The 22,609-nt window shown below is 28.4% G+C and overlaps 2 protein-coding genes and 1 long non-coding RNA gene across 6 annotated transcripts; all 3 read right to left on the minus strand.

Moving 5' to 3' along the window:
• Window positions 1–34: 34 nt before the first annotated feature.
• On the minus strand, window positions 35–8,023 carry LOC123263393 (probable inactive tRNA-specific adenosine deaminase-like protein 3). Of its 2 annotated transcripts, none has more exons than XM_044726133.1 (4): window positions 7,509–8,023; window positions 3,453–4,654; window positions 614–1,323; window positions 35–539 (listed from the first exon to the last, which is right to left on the minus strand). In XM_044726133.1, the coding sequence occupies exon 2, from the start codon at window positions 4,618–4,620 to the stop codon at window positions 3,472–3,474; it is 1,149 nt and encodes a 382-aa protein (XP_044582068.1). In that variant the 5' UTR covers window positions 4,621–4,654; window positions 7,509–8,023; the 3' UTR covers window positions 35–539; window positions 614–1,323; window positions 3,453–3,471. The 2 variants fall into 2 exon arrangements, with proteins under 2 accessions (XP_044582068.1, XP_044582067.1); XM_044726132.1 differs by having other exon boundaries at window positions 3,332–4,654; window positions 7,509–8,022.
• Window positions 8,024–8,459: 436 nt separating this feature from the next.
• Window positions 8,460–21,356, minus strand: LOC123263428. The gene is made up of 3 exons (XR_006509159.1): window positions 21,346–21,356; window positions 20,156–20,162; window positions 8,460–8,568 (listed from the first exon to the last, which is right to left on the minus strand). It is a non-coding gene; the product is annotated as an uncharacterized LOC123263428 (long non-coding RNA).
• Window positions 9,899–20,143, minus strand: LOC123263355 (receptor-type tyrosine-protein phosphatase S-like). Of its 3 annotated transcripts, XM_044726041.1 has the most exons (30): window positions 19,844–20,142; window positions 19,593–19,754; window positions 18,804–19,114; window positions 18,542–18,746; window positions 18,112–18,468; window positions 17,884–18,027; window positions 17,657–17,809; window positions 17,429–17,575; window positions 16,195–16,313; window positions 15,903–16,107; window positions 15,736–15,803; window positions 15,358–15,571; window positions 15,164–15,282; window positions 14,881–15,088; window positions 14,509–14,823; window positions 14,165–14,403; window positions 13,828–13,900; window positions 13,229–13,761; window positions 12,892–13,169; window positions 12,391–12,700; window positions 12,233–12,320; window positions 12,075–12,151; window positions 11,852–11,986; window positions 11,634–11,774; window positions 11,341–11,538; window positions 10,750–11,265; window positions 10,521–10,652; window positions 10,295–10,446; window positions 10,063–10,198; window positions 9,899–9,986 (listed from the first exon to the last, which is right to left on the minus strand). In XM_044726041.1, the coding sequence occupies exons 1-30, from the start codon at window positions 20,067–20,069 to the stop codon at window positions 9,912–9,914; spliced, it is 6,036 nt and encodes a 2,011-aa protein (XP_044581976.1). In that variant the 5' UTR covers window positions 20,070–20,142; the 3' UTR covers window positions 9,899–9,911. The 3 variants fall into 3 exon arrangements, with proteins under 3 accessions (XP_044581976.1, XP_044581977.1, XP_044581978.1); XM_044726042.1 differs by lacking the exons at window positions 18,542–18,746; window positions 18,804–19,114; window positions 19,593–19,754; window positions 19,844–20,142 and having other exon boundaries at window positions 18,112–18,221; window positions 18,358–18,468; XM_044726043.1 differs by lacking the exons at window positions 9,899–9,986; window positions 10,063–10,198; window positions 10,295–10,446; window positions 10,521–10,652; window positions 10,750–11,265 and having other exon boundaries at window positions 11,436–11,559; window positions 19,844–20,143.
• Window positions 21,357–22,609: the final 1,253 nt, after the last annotated feature.

Consider the following 22,609-nt stretch of genomic DNA (forward strand, 5'->3'; position numbering starts at 1 on the left):
TAAAAAACTCTCTTATTTAATTTTTAGTTTTTTCTTTTTCACCACAATTTATTTAATAACTGATTCATCAATTAAATCCGCTCAAAATGTTTTCTGTTACAACAAATATTATCAACAACTTGTTAAATACTTTAGAAGAACGCGTATTATTAGATAACTTTAATTATTTGCACATCAATCACACGTCAACAAATAAACAATATTGATCAACAATAAACTCCTTTTGCGGATTGATTATATATTTCTTTCTATTTTCATTAACTGCAGCTTAATTTTTTTTTTCTATACTACTGTTCACACACTCATTAGTGTCTTGGACGGCGGCGAAGGCCTTGCAGCTTGCTACTTAGTCACAACATTTTCAAAATTCTTCTCTCCATGATGATAAAATAATAGATATTCTTCGATTGGAAAAAATCACACAATTGTGCCAACTTTCCAATAGTTGTTTTTTCTCTTTGTATTTTACTAGTATTTCATTTTCTTCTTTCAACTCCGATAAAAAATTTAAATATCTCCAGAGAAATATTATGGATTACCTTAACAAAATTATAAATCAATAAATGATTTTGATAATTTTAAAGATTATTAAGTTTAAAGAAAAAAAAATTACTTGTATTTGAATTACTGGAAGACTCAATTTCAAGGCACGAAAGGCCTTTACAGGCTCAATCGAGTCCCTGATGCTTTCACAGTCACGTTCCAAAATATATTAACAAAAAAGTAATTGATATTGATGCTCTAAAAATAAAATGAACTTAAAGTCGTTATCGTAAAAGGTAGATATGATAAGTATTAATTATAGTTTAAATTCCAAATAGACTTTCACTAACAGTGACTATTGGTGATTGAGAATATTATATGAGATCGGAGCTGAGATACTTGATCCCTCGAAGCTACACGATCAACTGTTTTCAAACGAATAACATAAGTAGAGTAATCAGAGTATCACCAGTAACGTTGACAGTGGTGGATTAGCAGTAGCGGTGATGACGATGATAAAGGTTTACAGAGACAAGCATATACAAAATTTTATGGAGCTGATGAAGAAGGCGATCATTTAAGCAACGACAAAGATGATGACGGAAACCGTTGTTGTAATGGCGTAGCGTTTGTGTCTCAGGAGTCAGGGGATCAACCGTCTGGCCAATAAGAACCAACTTAGACTGTAAGTCAATTGGAACCACTCAGGGACCGACGCCCGGACAAAACATATAGACACGTCCTGTATTTTACCAAGGTATCTTTCCTCTTATTCAATGTCTCCCTCTTTTGTTAAAGACGTTTATCCAATTTTACTTGTTCTTCTATTTGAAAAGTTATCTGTAAATAAAACAAAGTTTACTTAATATTTATCTTTAACGAAATCATTGTAGCGAAACTACATTTTTTTCTTCTTTTAAAAAAAATTTTTTTTATTTATGATAATTATTTAATGGATGTAGTTTTGATAATCATTTTGATAAAACTTAGAATTTTCTTCAATATATTAATAAAATAAACATTTTATTACAACTATGCTTTTTATAATTCAAAATTTACTTTAAAATAAACAACCTAATGTATAAATTAATAAGTACATAAATAAGTTTTGATACTTAAAATTTAACTTTATTTCACACATTATGAGTGTATCTTTAGTGATTAAATCTAATATGATATTTATCATAATTAGTTAAATTATGATTTATTACTTTGCCTATTGATTTTGTAATTTTTTTAATTTGTTTTTCTAGCACGTATTTGTTTAGACTATTCTAGGATTACCACATGCTCGTTATATAAAAAAAACAAAATTGTTTTAGGTATACTAATTATAGTGTGTACAGTATTTTTGATTTAAAAAAATTTTCAATTTTTCTTATCATTTACTGTTTGAAATAAAATGAAGAAGATATAACTTGTTTTGTGAGTGATTTCTTGCTTGAGGGAAAAATATTTATTAACGTTATCAAGTAATTTAGTAACTTTTATCCATACTTATCAGGTAAAGTGTAGTTAAGGGCAATACTGTCAACCTTCATTGCGTTACACAAGTTTTTTATATTTTTAAAAAGGGGTTATATCCACTTGTAATTTTTTCAAAAATCGAATTTTTTTTTGCATATTTTGAATGTACATATATTTGAGAATATCGTCCAAAAATTTCACATTGATTCGGCAATAATTTCGGAGAAATTAGCGTATTTGTAAAGATTTTTTAATGTAGTTTAAATGGTACCCAAAACTTCAAACGCGTTTTTCTCGAAACGGTGTTTTCAAAGTCGGTGAGGAAAATTTCTCCGAAACGGTTGGACCGATCGGCTTGAAATTTTCACACGATCTTTTTAGATACTTGTATCAGGTAATGATCGAAGGAATAAGGTTTCTGGAAATAATTTCGATTTTTTTAAGCCACTTTAAACTGTAAATTTTCTTGAAAAAAACGATTTTTTTTTTTTGGGAAGCCGCCATTTTGTCAAAAATCAAAATTTTGACTTTGGATCAGAGATATCTTCCTCACCGCCAGACACCTTTTTGTGGAGGTCCTCTAGGAGATCTACTACAGGAACAACGGAACCCAATATTTTTGTAAATACATCGCGAATTCTTAAAATAAATTAAATTCGCTATATGCACATTAATTCTATGTATTTATTTAATAAAAAGCCTCTTCACAAAAAATTCACAAAAAACACGTTTTTTCGGACTTACAAGTGGATATAACGCCTTAATTTTTGTGAGTAATAGAAACAATATAATTTTAAAAATGACTATTTATATTTTTAAACTTATAAATGTATATTTTTATAAAAAGTCAGATTGGTTAAAAACAATTATAAAATAGTGTAATATTACATGAAGTTAAAGAATATAAAACATTTATCCGATGCACAGTAGTTATAATTATAATAGGATAAGCTCTCTTTGTTACTACTAACAGTATGAATCCGTATTATATATACACTAATTGATGTCAATCACATGGGTCGACTACGCTATTCGCTCAAATACCAATAATAAATTAAAACATCGACGAGATGTGAATACTCGTGTATGTTTAATTTACCAAATACATCGAGTGACAATGTCATTTGGTCGTAAATAAATTGAATATATAAAACGATTGCACAGGAAAAGGAAGCGGAAAACATAACTATTGCAGAAAATTAAACTAATTTGGGCTTGGCTGATTTTTGAATCTATTTAATTTTTATTTAATTAATGAAAATATACTGTAATCATTTAAAAGCACAAAATAAAAATTAATGATGAACTATAAAATAATAGTTATTTGTAATATTTATTCGTGCATATGTATGTAGATATTTAGATGAAAGAAAATACTGACTACTTGACATTCAAATGAATTAACTTCAATTCCAGTTGACATTGACGGCATTCACGTGGACGCTAATTTATATGAACCATTCCTAAGCGTTTATTCATTTTGGAGTACACATAAGACTTGCCTAATTTTAATGCTGGCATTTAGTTGGTTGATTGGTAAATTTCCATTACATTCTCAGAACAATCTTGCTCAAGGGCACAACACCATACTTTATAACGATGATTTAAACCAGGCAGTGTATTTAGTGATGTTTTACTTCCTAAAACACCATAACTTTTATTACTGGTGCTATAAAATACCATTCCCACTCTTGAGTGTACTAATGCCATTGCACACATAGCACATGGCTCTTGAACAAGAAATATCCAATATTTTGTACACAAATATTTACAATCCTCTTGTGTGTTATCATTTTTAGTTTTAGATTTAATATTAGTAGAATAATTAAATTTTGGAACGTCAATAGCCCTCAAAGTTTGTGGATAACAAAGTGGAAGATTAGATTGTAATTTTCTTTTTCTACTATTATCATATATAAAATCATTGACATTAGATATTAAATTCCAAGCACCTTTACCTCTCATTGCAGCTATCAAATCTATAGCAAGCATTGATGCATGCCACATAGGATGTTCATGTAATCTAGCTGCTGAAATTGCAAGTATTTTACTAACACCACAATCATTTGGATTTAAAATTACTGCGGCACCGTTACATATATCATTACCCACAGTCGCTTTTTTTGTCGCCTCAATACAAACTTTCATACAAGCTTGAATAACATCAACCTGATTTAACGTAAAAAATGTTCCGTTCATAATAGATTCAAGTTCAGTGTCAAGATGAAAACTAACAGGCCAATATTTAGCAGCTTTTTTTGCTTGTTCTAAGCTTTTTGATGCTATTTTAGGAATTGAAATAATTGCAAAATTATCTTCAAACAGATTTAAATCAAATTTTTTATCAACTAGAAATTGTTTTAATTCAACTTCCGTTTCGAATGATGGTTTAACTGGATCAGATTTTTTGTTTATGTATGACAAAAGTAATTTATTGTTAAAGCATCGTTTCAAATGTCCAAATCCAGGTAGAATAGCAGCGATGATTTTTATTGCAACAGCAAAATTTTTTTTGTCTTTTATGATTCCAACATAAGCATCATGTAGTGGTATATCTTCTGTAAATTCAATTGGAACAATTGGTTTTAGTCTCATCCTACATTCTATTGAAGTCATATTATCTTTTTGATTCATTATTCGCGCTTTCTTCGTTGATTCATTTGACATCATGCCTCTGTTGTTATCACGACTCCTCAATAGAATCCTGAAAATATGCTGCATTCACTTCTCTCATTTTTTTCAACTTAAAATTTTATGTTAAAATTTGAATAAACTATTGTAAATTATCTATCATCTATTTATTAAATTACGGTCAATTATCAAGTCGAATTTTTTTTTAAGTTTGGTGTATAATATTTAAAAAAAAAAAAAAATATTAAAACACGCGTTAATGCATCCATTTATACCGTGTTAATTTTTTAATTATATTGTTCAATCAATTTCTTGTTTTTCACAGTAATTGTGTAATCCATTTATCAAGTAACAAAAATTAAATATTTTCTGTTAATTATCCTAATTCCAAATACTTACACTGATAAAACGGTTAGCTTGCGTCAAAAAAAAATCTTGTGCCAAGAAACTATTTTGAAAAAAAAAAATGATTTTCTTGGCTCAATAAAAAAAAGTTCTTGAGCCAAGAAATTTTTTCTTGTTTGAGTATATTTTTCTCAGTTTAAGAAATTTTTTTCTTGGCTCAAAAAAATCGGTTTCTTAAAAATAATTTCTTAACGCAAGCTAATTTTTCTATCGGTGTATGATTCTAATCAAGCTAGAAAGAATCAATTGATTTTAAATAAAGATTTAAACAACTTTGCATAAAATAGTGGAATTAGATTAATGGTTAAAAGCAATTAGAATATTTTAAAAATAGACTTTAAAGAAGAAAGTTTTTTCGAAAATATAAAATTTGAATAAAGCAAATTTGTGTTTCCGGTCAGAAATTAAATTTTATATTTTTTTTTGAAAAATTTATAATTATATTAATTTTTTAATCAAAATAATTCTGCTAACAATGTAAGCTGAGATCATTTTTTGTTAAAAATATAAACCAAAGTACTGATAGTTGATAATTAAATTATAATATAAAAATTGAAAGCACTCAAAAATTTATATCAAATAATTATAAGGCTTAGAAGAATATATTAATTAAAATAATGTGATTTTACAAGAATTTTACTGCTCTAAAAAATATTTTTACTGTAAGATTTCTCCTTAGTCTTGATATTTTTCAAATATAATAAATATACATAAAAAAAATATATAAATATACATAAAAAATAAATTTGAATTGAATAATAAATATTGATAATTCATTAAATTCGTTGATCACTTAATTTAACTAACGATAAGAAGTATAATATGGATAAACTTTGAGACGTGGGATAAACGAATCTTTATTGCATATTGTTAAGTTGGGCCACGGCCAAATCATTTGTCAGAGTTAGCCGCAATTGTTAAGCGGCAATCTTGAGAATGAATCCAAAGCCCATACGTAAGAATAATCTTTCTTATGGTTTTATAAAAACTACTTAAGAATAACAAATATAAATGAACAGGAAAGAATTTGTTTTGATAATAACCATAATAATAAGAAAAATAATAATATCATCAGATGAGATTATTATATTATTAAAATAAATTTCTGTGTCTATTATGTATTTAAACGTAGACACAAACACACACACACACACACACACACACACACACACACACACACACACACACACACACACACACACACACACACACACACACGCACACATACACACACACATATATATATATATATAGTATAAATTGAAGAATTCCTAGCAATAATCTAATAATTCTTAACACTGATGAAATTGACTCTGTTGATTTTCCCCTCAATGTCGTGTAATACATCCATCACACATTACACACGTGATTCAAAAAACCCGCGTCTCAGTAACTTAGTAATGATCAAGACAGAAGTAATATATAAAGATAGGTATAAGCATTAACTCGTATAGGCAGATATGACACTATACTGATCAAACAAGATTCATGATCATGATAGCATTTACGTTATATAACTAAATGTAATATAAACTACACCCGAGTACTCGGGACAAGCATTCATAACCAGAATTATTTTTTTGTTCAAAACAACTAACACTTTTAATTTAAAAATTATATCAATAAATAATATTCATATCATCGATTATGATAAACAATACGTCATGTGTTGTTTATGGTTAATATAATCATGTGTTAACAAGTATCAATACATTTTATATCACATCGTTACACGTGATGTTTTTTTTGTTGTTTATTTTTTTGTCATAATATACTATAAAGTTACCAGAACCATAATAAAATAGCATATAATTAAATGGTTTCGAAATGGTCAATCATAAGGTCTAACCACGTGTTTTAAAAAAATATTTTTTCACTCATGTCATTGACCATAAGTCGCTGTAAATTCTATTGAATTCATTATCTTTAAATTAATATCAATTGTAATATTAATAAGTACTTGACTTGACTTTATTTTATCTTTTGTTTCCAAATAAAAAATTATACAATAACAATGATACTGACAATAACAGACACTTGTTCATTTTCAGGATTTTTCAACGAATAAATTATGACTAAGAAAATTTTCACACGTAGAAGTTGCATAAAAAACTGATTGTTATTTTTAAAAAATAACATTTTAGAACTAATTTATTTGTTGAATGAATCCAACAATTTGTAAAATGTCAATTAATTTCAATATCATCAGTAATAAAGATAATTAAGTAAATTGAAATAACAATACACGTCAAAAAAAATAATAAAAAAAATGAAAATGTAAACTATAAACAATGAGTATTTAATAAATTTTTGTAATTAAATTAAAATTTAAAGTGCACAGAACATCGACGACAGGTGGCATCGCACTCGTTTGTAATTGTAACAAATAATAACCTCTTCTATCGTGTATGTAGATAAATATTAAATCACAATTATTTATTTAGGTCAATAGAAATTATTATTTTATATTTTAATACTTGTAATATTATGTGTATAGTATATATACTAAATATATAATATACCTGATTGAGTTGTATCCAATTGAGAGTTACCGAGTTTATTTAATAATTGTTGAGGTTTATGATAAGGGTGCAAGACACTCTTATGGGAATAATCCGTAGGCACAGACATACACACACTGATAAATGCTATGAAAATTAAAAAACCTCCCAGTAATTACAATAGAATATATTGAAATACGTTTTTCAAAGTACAGTATGGTATAGTAAGTACTGTAAAGTTGATGTACAGTAGGTAAAAAAATATATATTATTTTTCTTAATGTACCCTGATGTTGATTGAACACGTTGTATCAGTAATGATCAGTAATTATAAAAAATGAGAATGTACGATGTATATTATATACACTAATTACTTTATGAGCTTCTGTAACTCAAGTTTTATCGAGTCGAGCGAGATAACGGTGGAAGTAGTTGCTAAGGTAAGGAAGCTGTCATGGTGGGGACTCAAAGAGAAAGATATTATTACATTAGTTATTACATTTGTTAGTATGTCACTAAATATACTAAGTTGGTAGCAACTATCTGACACCAACTTGGTTGGTCTGAAACTGTGGCTATCACCCTGATAGCCACCTTATCTATAACTTACTGTCAATCTACGTCCGCAATTTGAAGCAAACTTGACGGAAAGAGTTGGCAAAGCGAGCGATTACCTATTAGTTACCTATAACTTACTCTGCAAATAGACGTCAAAACTTGCTGTACAAGTATTTCCGTCAAATTGTAGTAAAGTTGAAAGGAAATTTAACAACAAGTTTGATTGTTAACTTGTATTCAAGTTGTGGCCGTAGATTTCCGTCAATTTGCTTACAACTGTTGTTGAGTGAAGAATTACCGCCAACTTGATGTATAAATTAACCGTAACTGCTGGAAGTCAACACTTACTGAGAAAGCGCTGGCTATCAGGGTATATACCCTGCCCCGTTTTGATGTCTATTTGCAGAATGTTATAGGTAACTAATAGGTAATCGCTCGCTTTGCCAACTCTTTCCGTCAAGTTTGCTTCAAATTGCGGACGTAGATTGACAGTAAGTTATAGGTAAGGTGGCTATCAGGGTTGCTTCTGAAACTTTTTCACACCAAGTTGACGACAAGTTTCTCAAGAAGTTTGGCGACATATTGCGGCAGTAGATTGGGTTCTTTTTTCTCAGAAACTTGTCGCCAACTTGACGCCAACAGTTACAAATTCGAAAGTTGACCGTAAGTTGTCGCTAAGTTGATGGCAACTATCTGACACCAACTTGGTTGGTCTGAAACTCTGGCTATCAGGGTATATTTGCAATTGCACATCAATATTTTTCATTCTCAAATTTCAAACTTTCTTGATTTTTTCGGTAAAAAAAAAATTATGAAACAATTTTACCATCAAATTTTTTGCGGTTGAAATTTATTTTTCAAAAAAAAAATTTTTTTTGGCTATCTTCTATATTTATCGATGTGAAAGTAATATGAAACAGAAGAAAAAAAAAACTTTTTAGCTATTGTTTTAAACTCAAAAAATTTTTTATGAAAAGGCAAATCTTGGTTCCTTTATTTTTTCTAAAACTTCAATCGGTCCAAGAAAAAACCGTTCGATGGATACATCTGCGATTTTACAGAACTGTTAGTAGCACGTTAGGGTCTAGGAATTCTTGAAAGTATAAGCTTTTATTTTTCATAGAAATTAGCAAAGTTACAATCGGTTTAACAAAAAAAAAAGCAAGGAAAAACACACACACACACATCATACATACAGACACACGGACATCGTCGTGGAAACATTCGGGGAAGCTTCCTAGGACCTCAAAACGTCAACATCCGTTGGAAACTGGATTTTCGAAAAACGGAGTAAAACCAATAACTTCCCAACTTTTGAAAATTTTTAATTTTCTTACCGAAAAGCTAAAATTCTGGAAATCGGTTTATCGAGTAGGCCAACCCTAGAACTTCTCGCTAAGTTTGAATTTGAAGCGCCTTAAAATGTGTTTTTTTAGTTATTTGAGCTTTTTAAGCTCAAAGCACAGTTTTTCACATTTTGAGTTCTTCTAGCTCAAAATGTATTTATTCATTCTTTATTAAAAAAGCATTCGACGCAGTTTTTAAAGGTCAAAAAATTTATACATGGTTTTATTATAATTTTTTCACACGCTTTAAAGTTATTTTTAAAAAATATAAAAATTCAAGTTGTTTTTAAAATTTTTTCAGAATGGCGAAAATTTTGCGAAGAGTGTATACTATGGTGTAACAAAAAAACTGACAATTTTTTTTTTTATTGATCGTTAAATTTCGTCAGAAAATGCCAAAATAAAGACCCTGACAAAATTTAAACTCTTACTTGTGATCAATAACCTAAATCAGACCAAGATTAGTTATGTACTTATATTTTAATTAAAAATTTCATCACTTTACTCAATTCTTGACATTTTAATAGAAATTAGCATATGATTCAAAATAATCAGCATAAATCAGCGCTGCATCATATAAATATTCGAATTGGTCCTAAAATAACAAGAGATTATATCATTACATGAGACATTGAAATCTTATAAACTATCATATGAAAATTGATAAATACCAATGTTTTACAGAAATCTTTCCGTGATCTTCGTATAGCAGATATTGATAAGCAAACATCACACTCGTGTTCTAAGCCCATTCTTTCAAGAAGAAAACTCATGGCCAGATACAAGCCACAACCTGTCAAGCCATCACTAAAAGAAATAAAAATAATTTAGATAAAATGTTAACTATTATTGATTCATAAAAAGATTGACAGTTGTAGTTGAACAAGAGAATTAGAAGCTTACTAGCAAATAACCACGGTAGGTTCATTATTTCTTGAAATTCTTTCTGCAGTTTGCCATAATTCTACTAAAACAGAAGGTTTTGGTGGTTTACTTTCTCCAGTTTTCCATTCTTTACAAATTAAAATGGTAGTTATTTGTTCTCGAACTGTTTTCTAAAAGATTTGATAATGATCAAAATTACAAATTAAATTCTCCGTGTTAATCAAAAAATTGTTGAAAATATTACATCTGAACAATCGGTTAAAACTATTTTTTGTTGGCTATAAATATCAGTATCTACAATATTTCGTCCTTTTAAAGTTATGAATGGTACTGGTTTCAACTCTTCATCAGGTTGAGGGAAAAATTCACAGCAAGTCTAGAATATTTGAATTAGTTAGTGTTGTTATTTATAACAAATTAAAAAATTAATAAATTTTAATGAAACTTGGAAAAAATATCATTTTGCAACTTACAGGATCAGTCGGGTCAATTGATTGTAACATTATGATAAGTTCAATTTTAAATTCAGCAATCATTCGCCAAAAATCACCCACAGTTGTGGGTAATGGAATTTGTGAAGCAATGTAATTATTACGACGTCGTGCACTGTCAACATACACTCCTGAAATATAATTACTATCGTCTTCAGTAATTGGATATCTTGCAATGTAGAATTTTGAAAGTGGTGCTAAGTCAGGAAATCGATTTTTTAAAAGATTTTTCTCCGATAATTTAACGAATGATGATGAGGGTTGTTGAAGGGCTTCATATTGCCAGGAGGACTCCTCTAACCTTTGTTGTTGCAATTGAAGCTGGCTTTTGTATTCTTGAATTCTAGTCGAGAGTGAATCATTACAAGTAATTGCTGTTGGCAACGTTAGCAGGCATTCAACTAATACTATGTGAGCTAAAAGATATTGTTGTTTATTATCGACCATATTTGCTCTTTGACTTCGAATTAATTCTGTTTCTCCAAAAACATCCACCACCTGTTTCATAAAAAGTTTTTTATGTTATATTATAAAATTTTTTTTAAAGTTGAAAATGAAGAAAAAAATTCTTACACCCTCAGCAGCAGCGCGGCGAAGACATATATCACATAATATAATTGTTCCGGTTCTTCCCACTCCAGCACTACAGTGGACTAATACTGGACCAATGCCTGCTGGAGTTGCAAGTAATTTTTTCAAGTAAGTAACGACAGATTGAGTATATAATGGTATTCCATGATCAGGCCATGCTGTGTAATGGAAATGATCAATCTACACAGAAATCAATGTAAACTTAATTCCTTAATGTAAACTTAGTTTTAAATATGCTCACAATGCAATTCAATTCCATCAATAGAGTATTATACCTTACGAGTCTCCTGTTCACACTTTACATGAAAAATTCGAATCGTGTAATCAGCAAAATCTGTATGACTAATATTTGTCACAGATATTTTACCGAATTTCACTTCTTGACCAATTTCTGGCCAGTATTGTTCACATTTGGTCTTGAAGAAAAAAAATTATATGTTAACTGATAAATTTTATATAAATAACTATAGTTATGTCAATGAAAAATTTATACTTTGCCGCCCTCAATAATATTAGCTAACATACAAATCACTTGAACCCGGTCATGCCAAATCATACGCCAAAAATCAATCAGTGTATTCGGTTTTGGTCCTTGGGTTGCAATGTAAGCTTTATTTTTTTTGTAGCCCTTCATGAAAATAAAAAAAATTCTACTTCAGATTATATCGATTTATTAAATTGTAAATATCAAAATGTAAATTAAAATAAAATTTTACCCGTATATAATTAGCATTGATGTAATCAGAAAATGGATCATCCAGAAATTTTTCAAGTATCACACGAGTTTCGTCGTCTACATAACAAATATTTATGCAAATTATTAAAAATAAAAGTAAAATATGATAACATAATTAGGTTGCTTTAAAATACCTACATGCTATTAAGTTAGTATATCTGTTTTTTGTTTTATTTCGAGGTAATTTACCGTATTCCCATGACTTTGTTTGACCGCGTGGAAACATCTATAAAAAAAAGTGATTTAATTGTTCTTCTTTCAAATATAATATAATATTATTTGCATAATTTACTTACAGCATACTGTTCATCTAATTTTCCAGATGCAATTGCTTTTTTAACATAATCTTGAAATTCATTAAGCTTAAGCAGTGAAACACTTTTTAAATTTTCGTATATTGTTTCATTCGTAGTAGTAGTTTTTAATTGTTCGATTGAGTTAGCAGGTGTTAATAAGAGTGATTCTCTTTGTTCTTCTTTTGGATGCAACAGTTTTGATTTAACAACATTTTCTTGACCGTTTTGCTCCTTAGGAAGAATCTTCGGGAGTGGTACAAGAACTTCTGTATTGATACTGTCATCCTTTTTTTCTAAGCATGTTACATTTCTGCAATCATGTTATAACATGAAGGAGCAAAGAAAAAATCAAATCTATTTTAATTAAATGGAACTAATGTTAACTAACTAAGCCAAAGTTTTCATCATATATTGTGAAATTTACAAAAAGCAACCACAATTTATGTAGTGTAAATTGAAGTCAACATTTTGAATGATCTGCGCATGAATAAAAAAATTAACCTTTTTTTAATGTAATAATAAATTACACCTCCAGTAATTATAAAAACTATCACTAATGGTATAGCCCAAGTTTCATGAGATTTATTTGGTACTGGGCCTATTTGAAGAGGCTCTGATTTCCAAACGATAGTTGTGGCTTTTTTAGAAATATTTCGTTCTTTTTCATGAACTACTAAAACTGCTACATATGATGCTCCAATTTGAAGTGGACAATTTACAACATTATCACGAACTTCATTATTTCCAATGATAAACGAAGAGTTAGATAATTCGTTAGCCTAAAACCCATAATCATAAACAAAATATTCTGATTATTGCTTAGATATAAGAACATTACCAAAAAAGTAGCGGCACGCCACGCCACTTCATGATATTCAACTCCAACATCTTGTTCTAAGGACGAACTTAACATTGTACCTAGTTTGCAAATTGAGGGCCCTTTAACAATAATATGGAGTAAACTTCCTTTAGTATTATTTACAATAGGGGGTATGATAACTTTAATTTGAGATTCTTCATTGTCTATTATTGTTTGTGGATTGTATTCGAAAGCTAACGAAGAAGCTGTCTCAATTTCCGCACTTGATATAGCACCTCGTAGTGAATTTACTCCCTGAATTAATATCCTGTAGCGTGTAGATGGTAAAAGATTCAGTTGAGTATTATAATCTGTTTTATAAGTAGAAATCGGAAACTGAATTGAACCAGAGTCATTCAGACTCGGTCTTTTTTCTAATTGAGTTGATATTATTTCACATTGAATTATAAATTTTTTCATAGGTCCTCCAGTTGTAAACGGATGCTGCCATCTTATAAGTACTCTTCCTTTATCGAATTCTTCAATATTAAGAATTTTTGGAGTACTTGGTTCTAAAAATCAATTTATTTTATTTAATTTTAAACATATGTTACAAACAAATTTCAATATCAATTTACCTGTTACAGATCGTAAATCATTCACTCTTCTTGCTTCTCCGGGCTCTTTGACTCCTCTGTTATAACCCCGCACCTATTAATTGATTACTTTAAGATGCTATAATGATTTAATTTTAAATGAACTATAAAATTTCGCATCTATTTTGGCATCTGTTTTGCTAAAAACATCTATAATATTTCAAAATAACGTAGCATGGAAACGTGGAAACAATAATATTTAGATGACATTTTTTTTTTCATACAGAGGAAATATTTAAAAAAATATCTGAGTAAGTTTTTAGTAAAATTGATAAAAGAAAAGAGAAGAAGCAAAATGTAAAATAAATGGTTTACTTACTTCAATAAACTTTGATCTTCCGTTAGGATGCTTTACAGTTGCGCACAACAAATTTTTCCATAAATCACATTCACTGTTAGAAAAAACAATTGTAGTTTTTGAATTGTCGTTGCTAAATTTGATAGAATATTTAATTATTTCCCCATTAATAGGTGGTGACGGTTTCTCCCATCGTAATGTAGTTGTTTTATTTTGAGGATCAACTTCAACAATTTCTAATTTGTTAACTTTTGGAGGTGCTATTTAAAATAATATTTTAGAGTTAAACGAAATGTTTTAAAAAATTATAAATTTATTTTTATTTTTCATTTATTACTTATTAAATCACTAACTAAATAAATTACGTTTTGGATCAGTAGTAAAGGGTAAATCAATATAGGCAGTTTCATTATGACTCCCGTGCAGATGATGAAGTAAATGAACTCGAACATAATACTTTTCAGCTCCAAAAAGATTTTGTTTCCTTGATGATTCGAGTTCAAAAGAATGGTATGGTGTATCATATTCATCACTGAAATTTTGGACATTTTCACTTACACCTGAAAAAAATAATCGTGCTCCACCGATTGGCCCATTGAGTGCCCAACAATCAACTGGATCATTCCAGGTAATTTTACGTTTTGCAAAACTAATATTTCTGAATGTACCCGTAGGTATCTCTGAAAAGTTATTTTGTAAAGCACTTAATGAAATAAAAATATTTTTTAATTATGTACCTGCTTCATTAGTTTGGAAAGTTATTTTGCTTTCGGATCCTAATTTCGAATTAAATGCTATAACTATAATTTCATAAGTGACATAAGGAAATAAGTTATTAATTTTTTTTGAGACAGTATCATTTAGATTAGGGATCAAATAAGTTTCAGAAGTCATTAAGTTGTTTGGAATAGCATTAGATTTTGAACAACCTTCATAACGAATAATCTAAATTGAATAAAATTATATTTAAAATCAATTTAACAAACTTTTTTCGATTTTGTATTATTATTTATTATTTACCTGAATCGTTAAATTATACCCTTGCAAAATACCATTAGGATTATCTGGCGGGTACCATTCAATAATAATATCATTATTATTGTATAAAATATACTTTAATCCAATGACTTGAGATGGTTCTACAATAAAAAAAAAAAAAAAAAAAAACGTGATTTTTTCCAAATTTTCAGAGAACATTTTTTTTTATTACTAACCTGCTTCTAAAGTTGATAATACTTGATCATAATAATATATTCCATCATTCCCAGTAATAGAAATTTTATATTTTGTAAATGGACGTAAATTTGAAAATAACAATGGAAATTTGGAAACCATATTATATTTTTCTATTATTCTAAATTCGTTCTTAGTTGAAGAAATGACTGAAAGTTCTGCAGAGTACCAATTATCGGGACAGGGATAGTCTATCTACCGAATTAAAAGTATATATTTAATAGTTGTCAGTCATATACTAAACATTGATTTTATCGATATTTTTATACACTTATAAAAAAGCAATATTTAAGAAGAAATATTTATTTACTAGTATTTACTATAAAACCAAAGTAAAAATACGTGAAAAAGTTATTTACCGTTTCAAGCATTAACACATCAAGTAATACATGTCTTTCATAGCACCTAGTTACGAACTTTTTATTCACTAAACAAATTTTTTATTAATTTATCAAGATTAATTAAATTTATTTTCATATAAATACTTACCTACTATATTTTAGATATTTACAAGATTATAATTTACCTTTACACGCAGTAGTGAAATTTCGCCAATTTCCAATAATTTTTTTATATGTTTCTTTGAATCGTATGTTTAACAATATTCGCACAGCATATCGAGTTCCAGGAGTTAAACGATTAAAATTTTCAAAATAAGTTTTAGAAGATATGTTATTGCTTTCGGAAAGAATTTCTTGAGCAGTTTTTATGCCAACAATTTCACTTTTTAACTATGTAAAAAATAAAGAAATTAAGAGAAGATATTTAAGCAATCAATAACATGGATATACAATAATATTAATTTCAAAAATAATTACCGCTAATTCAAAAATAAAAGTAGCATTAATATTTTTATAATCATCAATTTCTTTAAAAGATACTCGAATACTTGTCTCATTATTCTGATTAAAATCCGATGCTTGTGGAGGTCCAATATCTGAAAAATCAAAAATTGAATTGAATTAATCCCTCATAAATTCATTTATTGTATACTAGCTGTTACCCGCCCGCTTCGCTGAGTGCCTTATAGAATTGCATTTTTAGATCTAGACTTGAAATTTAATTGGAGTATTGTTTTGATTTGCACAGATTCCATATGAGCATTGAAAGTTTTAGTTAAAGTCATTACAAGTCTCATAAGTGAAGTTGAAATCTGTCTAGCTTCAAGTGCAAACAATTTTTCTGTTATTTAAAATTTTCTCAGTGACATTAATTTTTTATAGAAAATAAATTTAACATGTTTTTTACGAATTCTATTTAAATAAGTAGCCAAATTAATTTTTCACTTATCTAGTGTTTGTAAAATGCATTTATTTCAATCTGTTACATTCCCGCGATCCCGCAATGAGAACAACTTATAAGTTATGTAATCAGCAAAAATAACATGTATGTAAAATTCTTTGTCCGTTGACTGAATTATTACATGTAATGTTAAGTTTTGGAAACCTTTTAATGACTTTTTTCCCCGCTGCTAAGAGACGTTTGTTGTAAGGGAATTTTTAGTAAATGTTATTGAAACTCAATAGACATGGTCTAAATTTCATGTTTCAAAAAGTCCTAGTTTATAAACAACAACATTTTTAGAAGATTTCATAGAAATCTAACTATTTTATTTCATGGAACCAATTATCATAACCAAACACACAATCAGCATATAAATATAAATTTTTAACACTTAGTTCACCAGACATAATTAGCTTCTTTCTTAAACTTTTTTTAAATGACGTTAAATCAATTAAATATTAAAATTATGTAATAAAAACAAAAGAAAATCGTATTAAAAACAAATGAATGAAAAATGAGAGTCTTTTGTTTTTATTAAAGGGAAAAAATGTATATAAAAATAAATTGTAAGAAAAATGAGAAAGGGTTGATAAAATCCAATAAATAAGTAGCCTATAACCATCTACGAAAAATTCTGCGTCGAATGGTAGCAGTCCCATCCCGATAGCTTCAGCCGTTCTTGAGTTATAAATAGTGTAACTAACACGACTTTCTTTTATATATATATAGATTAGTAGTTAAATTTATTAATACTCGATTAGTTTGTACCTATGTCGCAATTTGGTGGAAGATAAAAATGATCCACCCTCTGTTTACACCCATTGAAACAATATCCTGAATAAGCATCACAGAGGTCCTTTAAACAGTTATTGCATCGTTTTGTACACCCATATCCATAAAACTGATTAGGACACACTAATTAAATTGAACATTAATAAATTATCACAAAAACTCGAATATTTTTAATATTTCAATTAAATGAAAATTGTACTATACCTTTTGTACAATCTGAATTCATGTATCCTTGTGAACAAAAACATCCATTTTCATTGCATACTGTTACATGTTCGCAATTATTACCAAAAACTGAAATACAACTAGTTTCACAATATGGTCCAATAAAAAATCTTTGACACAGAGTTATATCACCTAAAATATTTTGAAATAAAATTGTATGTCATTTATATAGCACAATAAAAATTACATGAATTACAGAAACTAACTGGGCGCAACAGAAACTTTTTGAGTTGAACTAATGATTTTGGAATGCTCTGGATTATAAGATAATCTTTGACACGTTACTTCAGGCCAATAATAATGATCTGTATAGTCTTGACTTGCTATCATGGATACTTTTTTAATCGTTTCTATTTTTTGAAAAAGATTTCAATTAAAAAAAAGTAAACCATTAAAGTATACAATTTAATCTCAAGTGTATTTTTTTTTCTTACTTTCTGGTAAACATTCTCGAAGATTGCTGATAGCCCAATGATAATTTTTTTTTTCTGTATTAGTTTTCAAAAATGATGATATCTCCAGTCTTAAAGGAGCTTGGCATTGACTGATATTTGAAGCAGTCAATTGTCCATATTGCCACATTGGAAGAGAGTGATCAACACGATAAGAAACCGAACCAGAAAACTTTTTTTTAGAACATTGATTACTGCTCTTATCCAATAAACTGATTTGTAACTCACACTCTCGACATAATCCGATCAACATATTGATACAAAAGTCTCGTGAGTCATTAATCATCAACGTAGGACTAGTTAATTTAGCTTCAGGTTGAGTTGTTAGGGTGTAATTATCTTAATTAATAAAAAAATAAAAAATGATTAGACTAACTTTATAAAAATATTTTTTAGTAAGCATAGTACTTACATTCATGAAATCGAAATAGTAATGAATTATGACTGTTAGGACTACGGTAAAAAACATGATACTTGATATTTTTCTGTGAAGATTCATAGTTATCATCAGTATAAGACAGAACTTTTTTATTTGGATCATATAATGAAATAGTTTGGCTTTCAGCTTCCCAAGCAATGACAAATGTCTTCCATTCACTAATCGATAGTGGAAAATGCTAAAACAAGTAAATAATCAATTTTATTTGCTATATTAGATTGAACTAAATACCAACCTGGTCGATAAATGCTTTTAAACTATAACACTCAGATTTAGAATCCGGTATACCAAGTGGTAGACCTTGCGGACATTTTCTAATTGCTGTTTTATTGTTGTTCCAGCCACCAATAATGAGCCAATAACAAAAATCATTGTAAAAGTTATCACCTTTACAAATTGCTAGATGTGCATTAGATATTCCGCGAATACTAACGGTTACACTACCAGTTTCATTTAGTACTAAATTTGAATATACACCATTTATAAAAGTTTTGACAGGATGATAAATTGTACTAGAAGTATCAAATATTTGGTACTCGGGGAAATCTAAAAACATATTATTTTTTATTAGACGATAATTTCAAGAAATTTTTATCATATCACTACTAATGAAGAGATAAAGTTTTTAGACATGTCTAACCAGTAGAAAACGAATTAATGTCATAAAATACATTTCTCAGTGAATTGTTTAAGTTGATTATTTTTTTGGTATTGTTATTTGTTTTTAAGTCCAATAGAATATTGATTATGATTATTAAGAGGTCAATATAAAAATCTAAAAATTATTTTTTATTTTAAAAGATCAACTCCGAAGGTATTTTGATAATATTGACAACATTTATTTTTGCAAATAAAAAATTATAAACGTTTGTAAAATTCCTCAAGAGCATAATTAAATTAAATGCTGATATAAAGTTAAAAAAGTGTTTTATTAGAAAACAGACAAATTTCAATTCAAGCTCAGTGAACTAGACGATTGACTGCAAGTATTAATTAAGAAAACAAAAAAAAAAAAAAAACTCACGTTCCCATCTCGTATCGAAAACTGGCCCCATAGGTTTAATAAATGAAGAAATTTGACTCCAATTCGAATTATGTTGTGTCCATGCGTGTAAACATTCCAAAGAGTCAATGTTAAGATAACAATAGTCAGAATAGTGTTTGGGATCATTCGAAAGGTATGATTCTAAAAAAGATTGTGAATACATTTAAATACCATCACGATTTTGCCTTATAAGTATCAATAATTTTTGTTATTTTATTATTTTTATGTACCTGATAAATGATGCCTATCGCTGTAAGCTTCATCAGGATAGTTCCACTGGAGATTAGTATTCCAAATCATTGCATCTTGTGAGTTATCGCTGATACAAAGAAGTGGACGCTTTAAATGATATAATAATTGTCGTGAATAATATGCATCTCCACAATAAATCGTTAATTCTTGACTGATAACTTTTACACAATTTAGTACAAATAATAAATTCCATATTTTTGTCATGTTTGTAATTTTACTTGGTTGTAGTTTTAATTAAGTTACTGTCAGCATCTCTCTTCGAGCATACGATATTATCGCATCCGAGGAACTGGCTTCCTGCCGCAAATTATATGAATCACCGATAAGCAAATACAAAGAATAGTAAAAAAAAATTATAATCTGGAAGAAAAAAATATAATAAAATTCTTCATAACGTTAAATTAATGACAAATTGTTTTAGTTGAAAATTATTTGACAATATATTGTCAACTTTCCCACAAGGGTAGTCATTCAGCTATTTTTTTTCAAATATAATATTACTTAATTTTTTGAAAAAAACTTGTGATATGTTTTTTCAATTGGTATAATTTTTTAATCTTTAAACGATATGAATTATTTAAGAAGCTTCATTGCCCAATTAAAGACTATACTAATAATCATTTAAAGATAAAAAATCATATAATTCAAAATTAAATTCGAAGAATTTGTTACTTAATTTCTACAAAAATATTTTTTAGAAATAAGATAGAAGTGAGATCTACTTTTTTTTTTTTTGGCTATAACAAATCGAAAAAATTAACTTTTTATTATATCTATATTTTTTTTAATCCATTTGTTGAGCATATTTCAGACGATACATTGTTCAGTTATCAAAATTTAAAATTTCAATGAAAAAATTTGACTCATAAATTTCAAACCCAACAAGTAAAAAATGTCTGTAAATATTTTAGAACTTAGGGAGCTCTAAAATTTGCATATCTTTAAATTTTTAAGCGTTATGAGTATAAACATAGCGGAAAGTTCCAGGGATGGCCTTCAGGGTCAACCGTTTTCTAGATTTTCTTTCTGCAACATGTTATTTACATGATTAAAATAACTTTTCACTTCTTCTTACATTGTAAGAAAATTTCATGAGATCTAAACACTAATAATTTTGTTTAAAAAAAATCATTCCTTAATAATTTAATTAATAAGTTACTGCGTTGAATTATTGTCTACATACCCGTAAACTAATTAATTAAGTTGAATTATTGGGCGTGATCATAATAGAACATTTTTTATTAACTTATTAAGAATTATTTATAGTGATGAAAAAGTTAGCTTGACAAAAGATAAAAATCTTGACCAAGCAAAGACTTAAACTTGGTTCAAGAATTAGTTTTCGCTTGACTCAAGATAATCAGTTTCGTGAAAATAATTTTCTTGGTAAGGTAAAAGCCCCAATATATGATCATGTACCAGTATATGATCACTCCATGTATTTGTATATCTATATTCACAAATATAAGTATACAAATACATTGAGTGATCATATACTGGTACATGATCATATATTGGGGCTTTTACCTTATAAGATTTTTGTCTTAAGTCGAGTTAACTTTTTTTTTTTCTCAAATTTTAAAAGCAAAATATTATATTAGCAAAATATCGTGTTACAAATATCAAAAGGACATGTATTAGTAAATAATACAATAGAAAAATCATAAGAGTGTGTAAAAAAAAAATTCTATTTTGGGGATATTTGTAGCTATAATCTAAGAATATAAATTTAACGAGAAAATTTTCGATTCAAATTTTACTATTTTTTTTCTTGCTAAATTTACACATCTAGATTACAATAGCATCGACTCCTGACATATAAAATTTTTTCCCCTTTTTCCTACACTCTGTTACTTTTTTTCTATTAACTTTTAGTGAAAAATTTAAGCAACCATTTGTGTAGAGAATTTAATTTCTCAAAAGAATATAACAACGAAAATTGGAAAAAATTTATTTTGATCTGGTTATTTTGAAAATTGGAGAGATAAATTTTTGTCAATGTATTATTATTATATCGTTTTTACTTGTATACCTATTTTGGTTTTTACAAGACTGTAACCCATATTCTCCACATTTTTTGCTATTACCACAGTAATACCACTCAAGTCCCTCTTTTGTTATCATATAACATTCATAATGTTATACCTGGCTTTCGCCCCTTTAACTAACACTTGTTTCTTTTGCGTTCAACTCTTTTTATAATCAACATGTTCTCCACTTTTTATTATCAACACGTTCTCCGCTTTTTTTTTTTTTTTTATAATTGACATATCATTTTCGCACATAACTCTATTCTCAATGCGGCTGTGGACCGACTTGTGCTTTCTATACTGTATTTACCCTATTCCTCACCCCTTTCTATCGGTTGTTGGAATAGTGGCAATGGGGAAAACCACAGAGAAAACCCATGCCAGTACAGTCGGCTACCAGAGCGATCTCTGACGGTTGGTGTTGGAACTATTCGAACAACCGTCGGGGCTCGAACCCTCGCCTCACGACAAGATGCACGAACGAACTAACCGGATAATGACTTAGTCCGCTCGGCCATCATGCCGCACTTAATTTTTGTCAATGTATTTTATTGTATGCCAGCTCAACTTTCGAGATATTGAGCTAAAATTTTAGGAAAACTTTTGTTTGTATCAACAAAACTTTTAACATACAATTATTCAAAGTAAAAAAAAAAATTTGTTTTCCTGACACTGTAATAGAGGCAGTTGCTGTTTTTGCGACTTTATTTATAA

The sequence above is a fragment of the Cotesia glomerata genome, linkage group LG4, assembly GCF_020080835.1.
Source record: "Cotesia glomerata isolate CgM1 linkage group LG4, MPM_Cglom_v2.3, whole genome shotgun sequence".
Lineage (NCBI taxonomy): Eukaryota > Metazoa > Arthropoda > Insecta > Hymenoptera > Braconidae > Cotesia > Cotesia glomerata.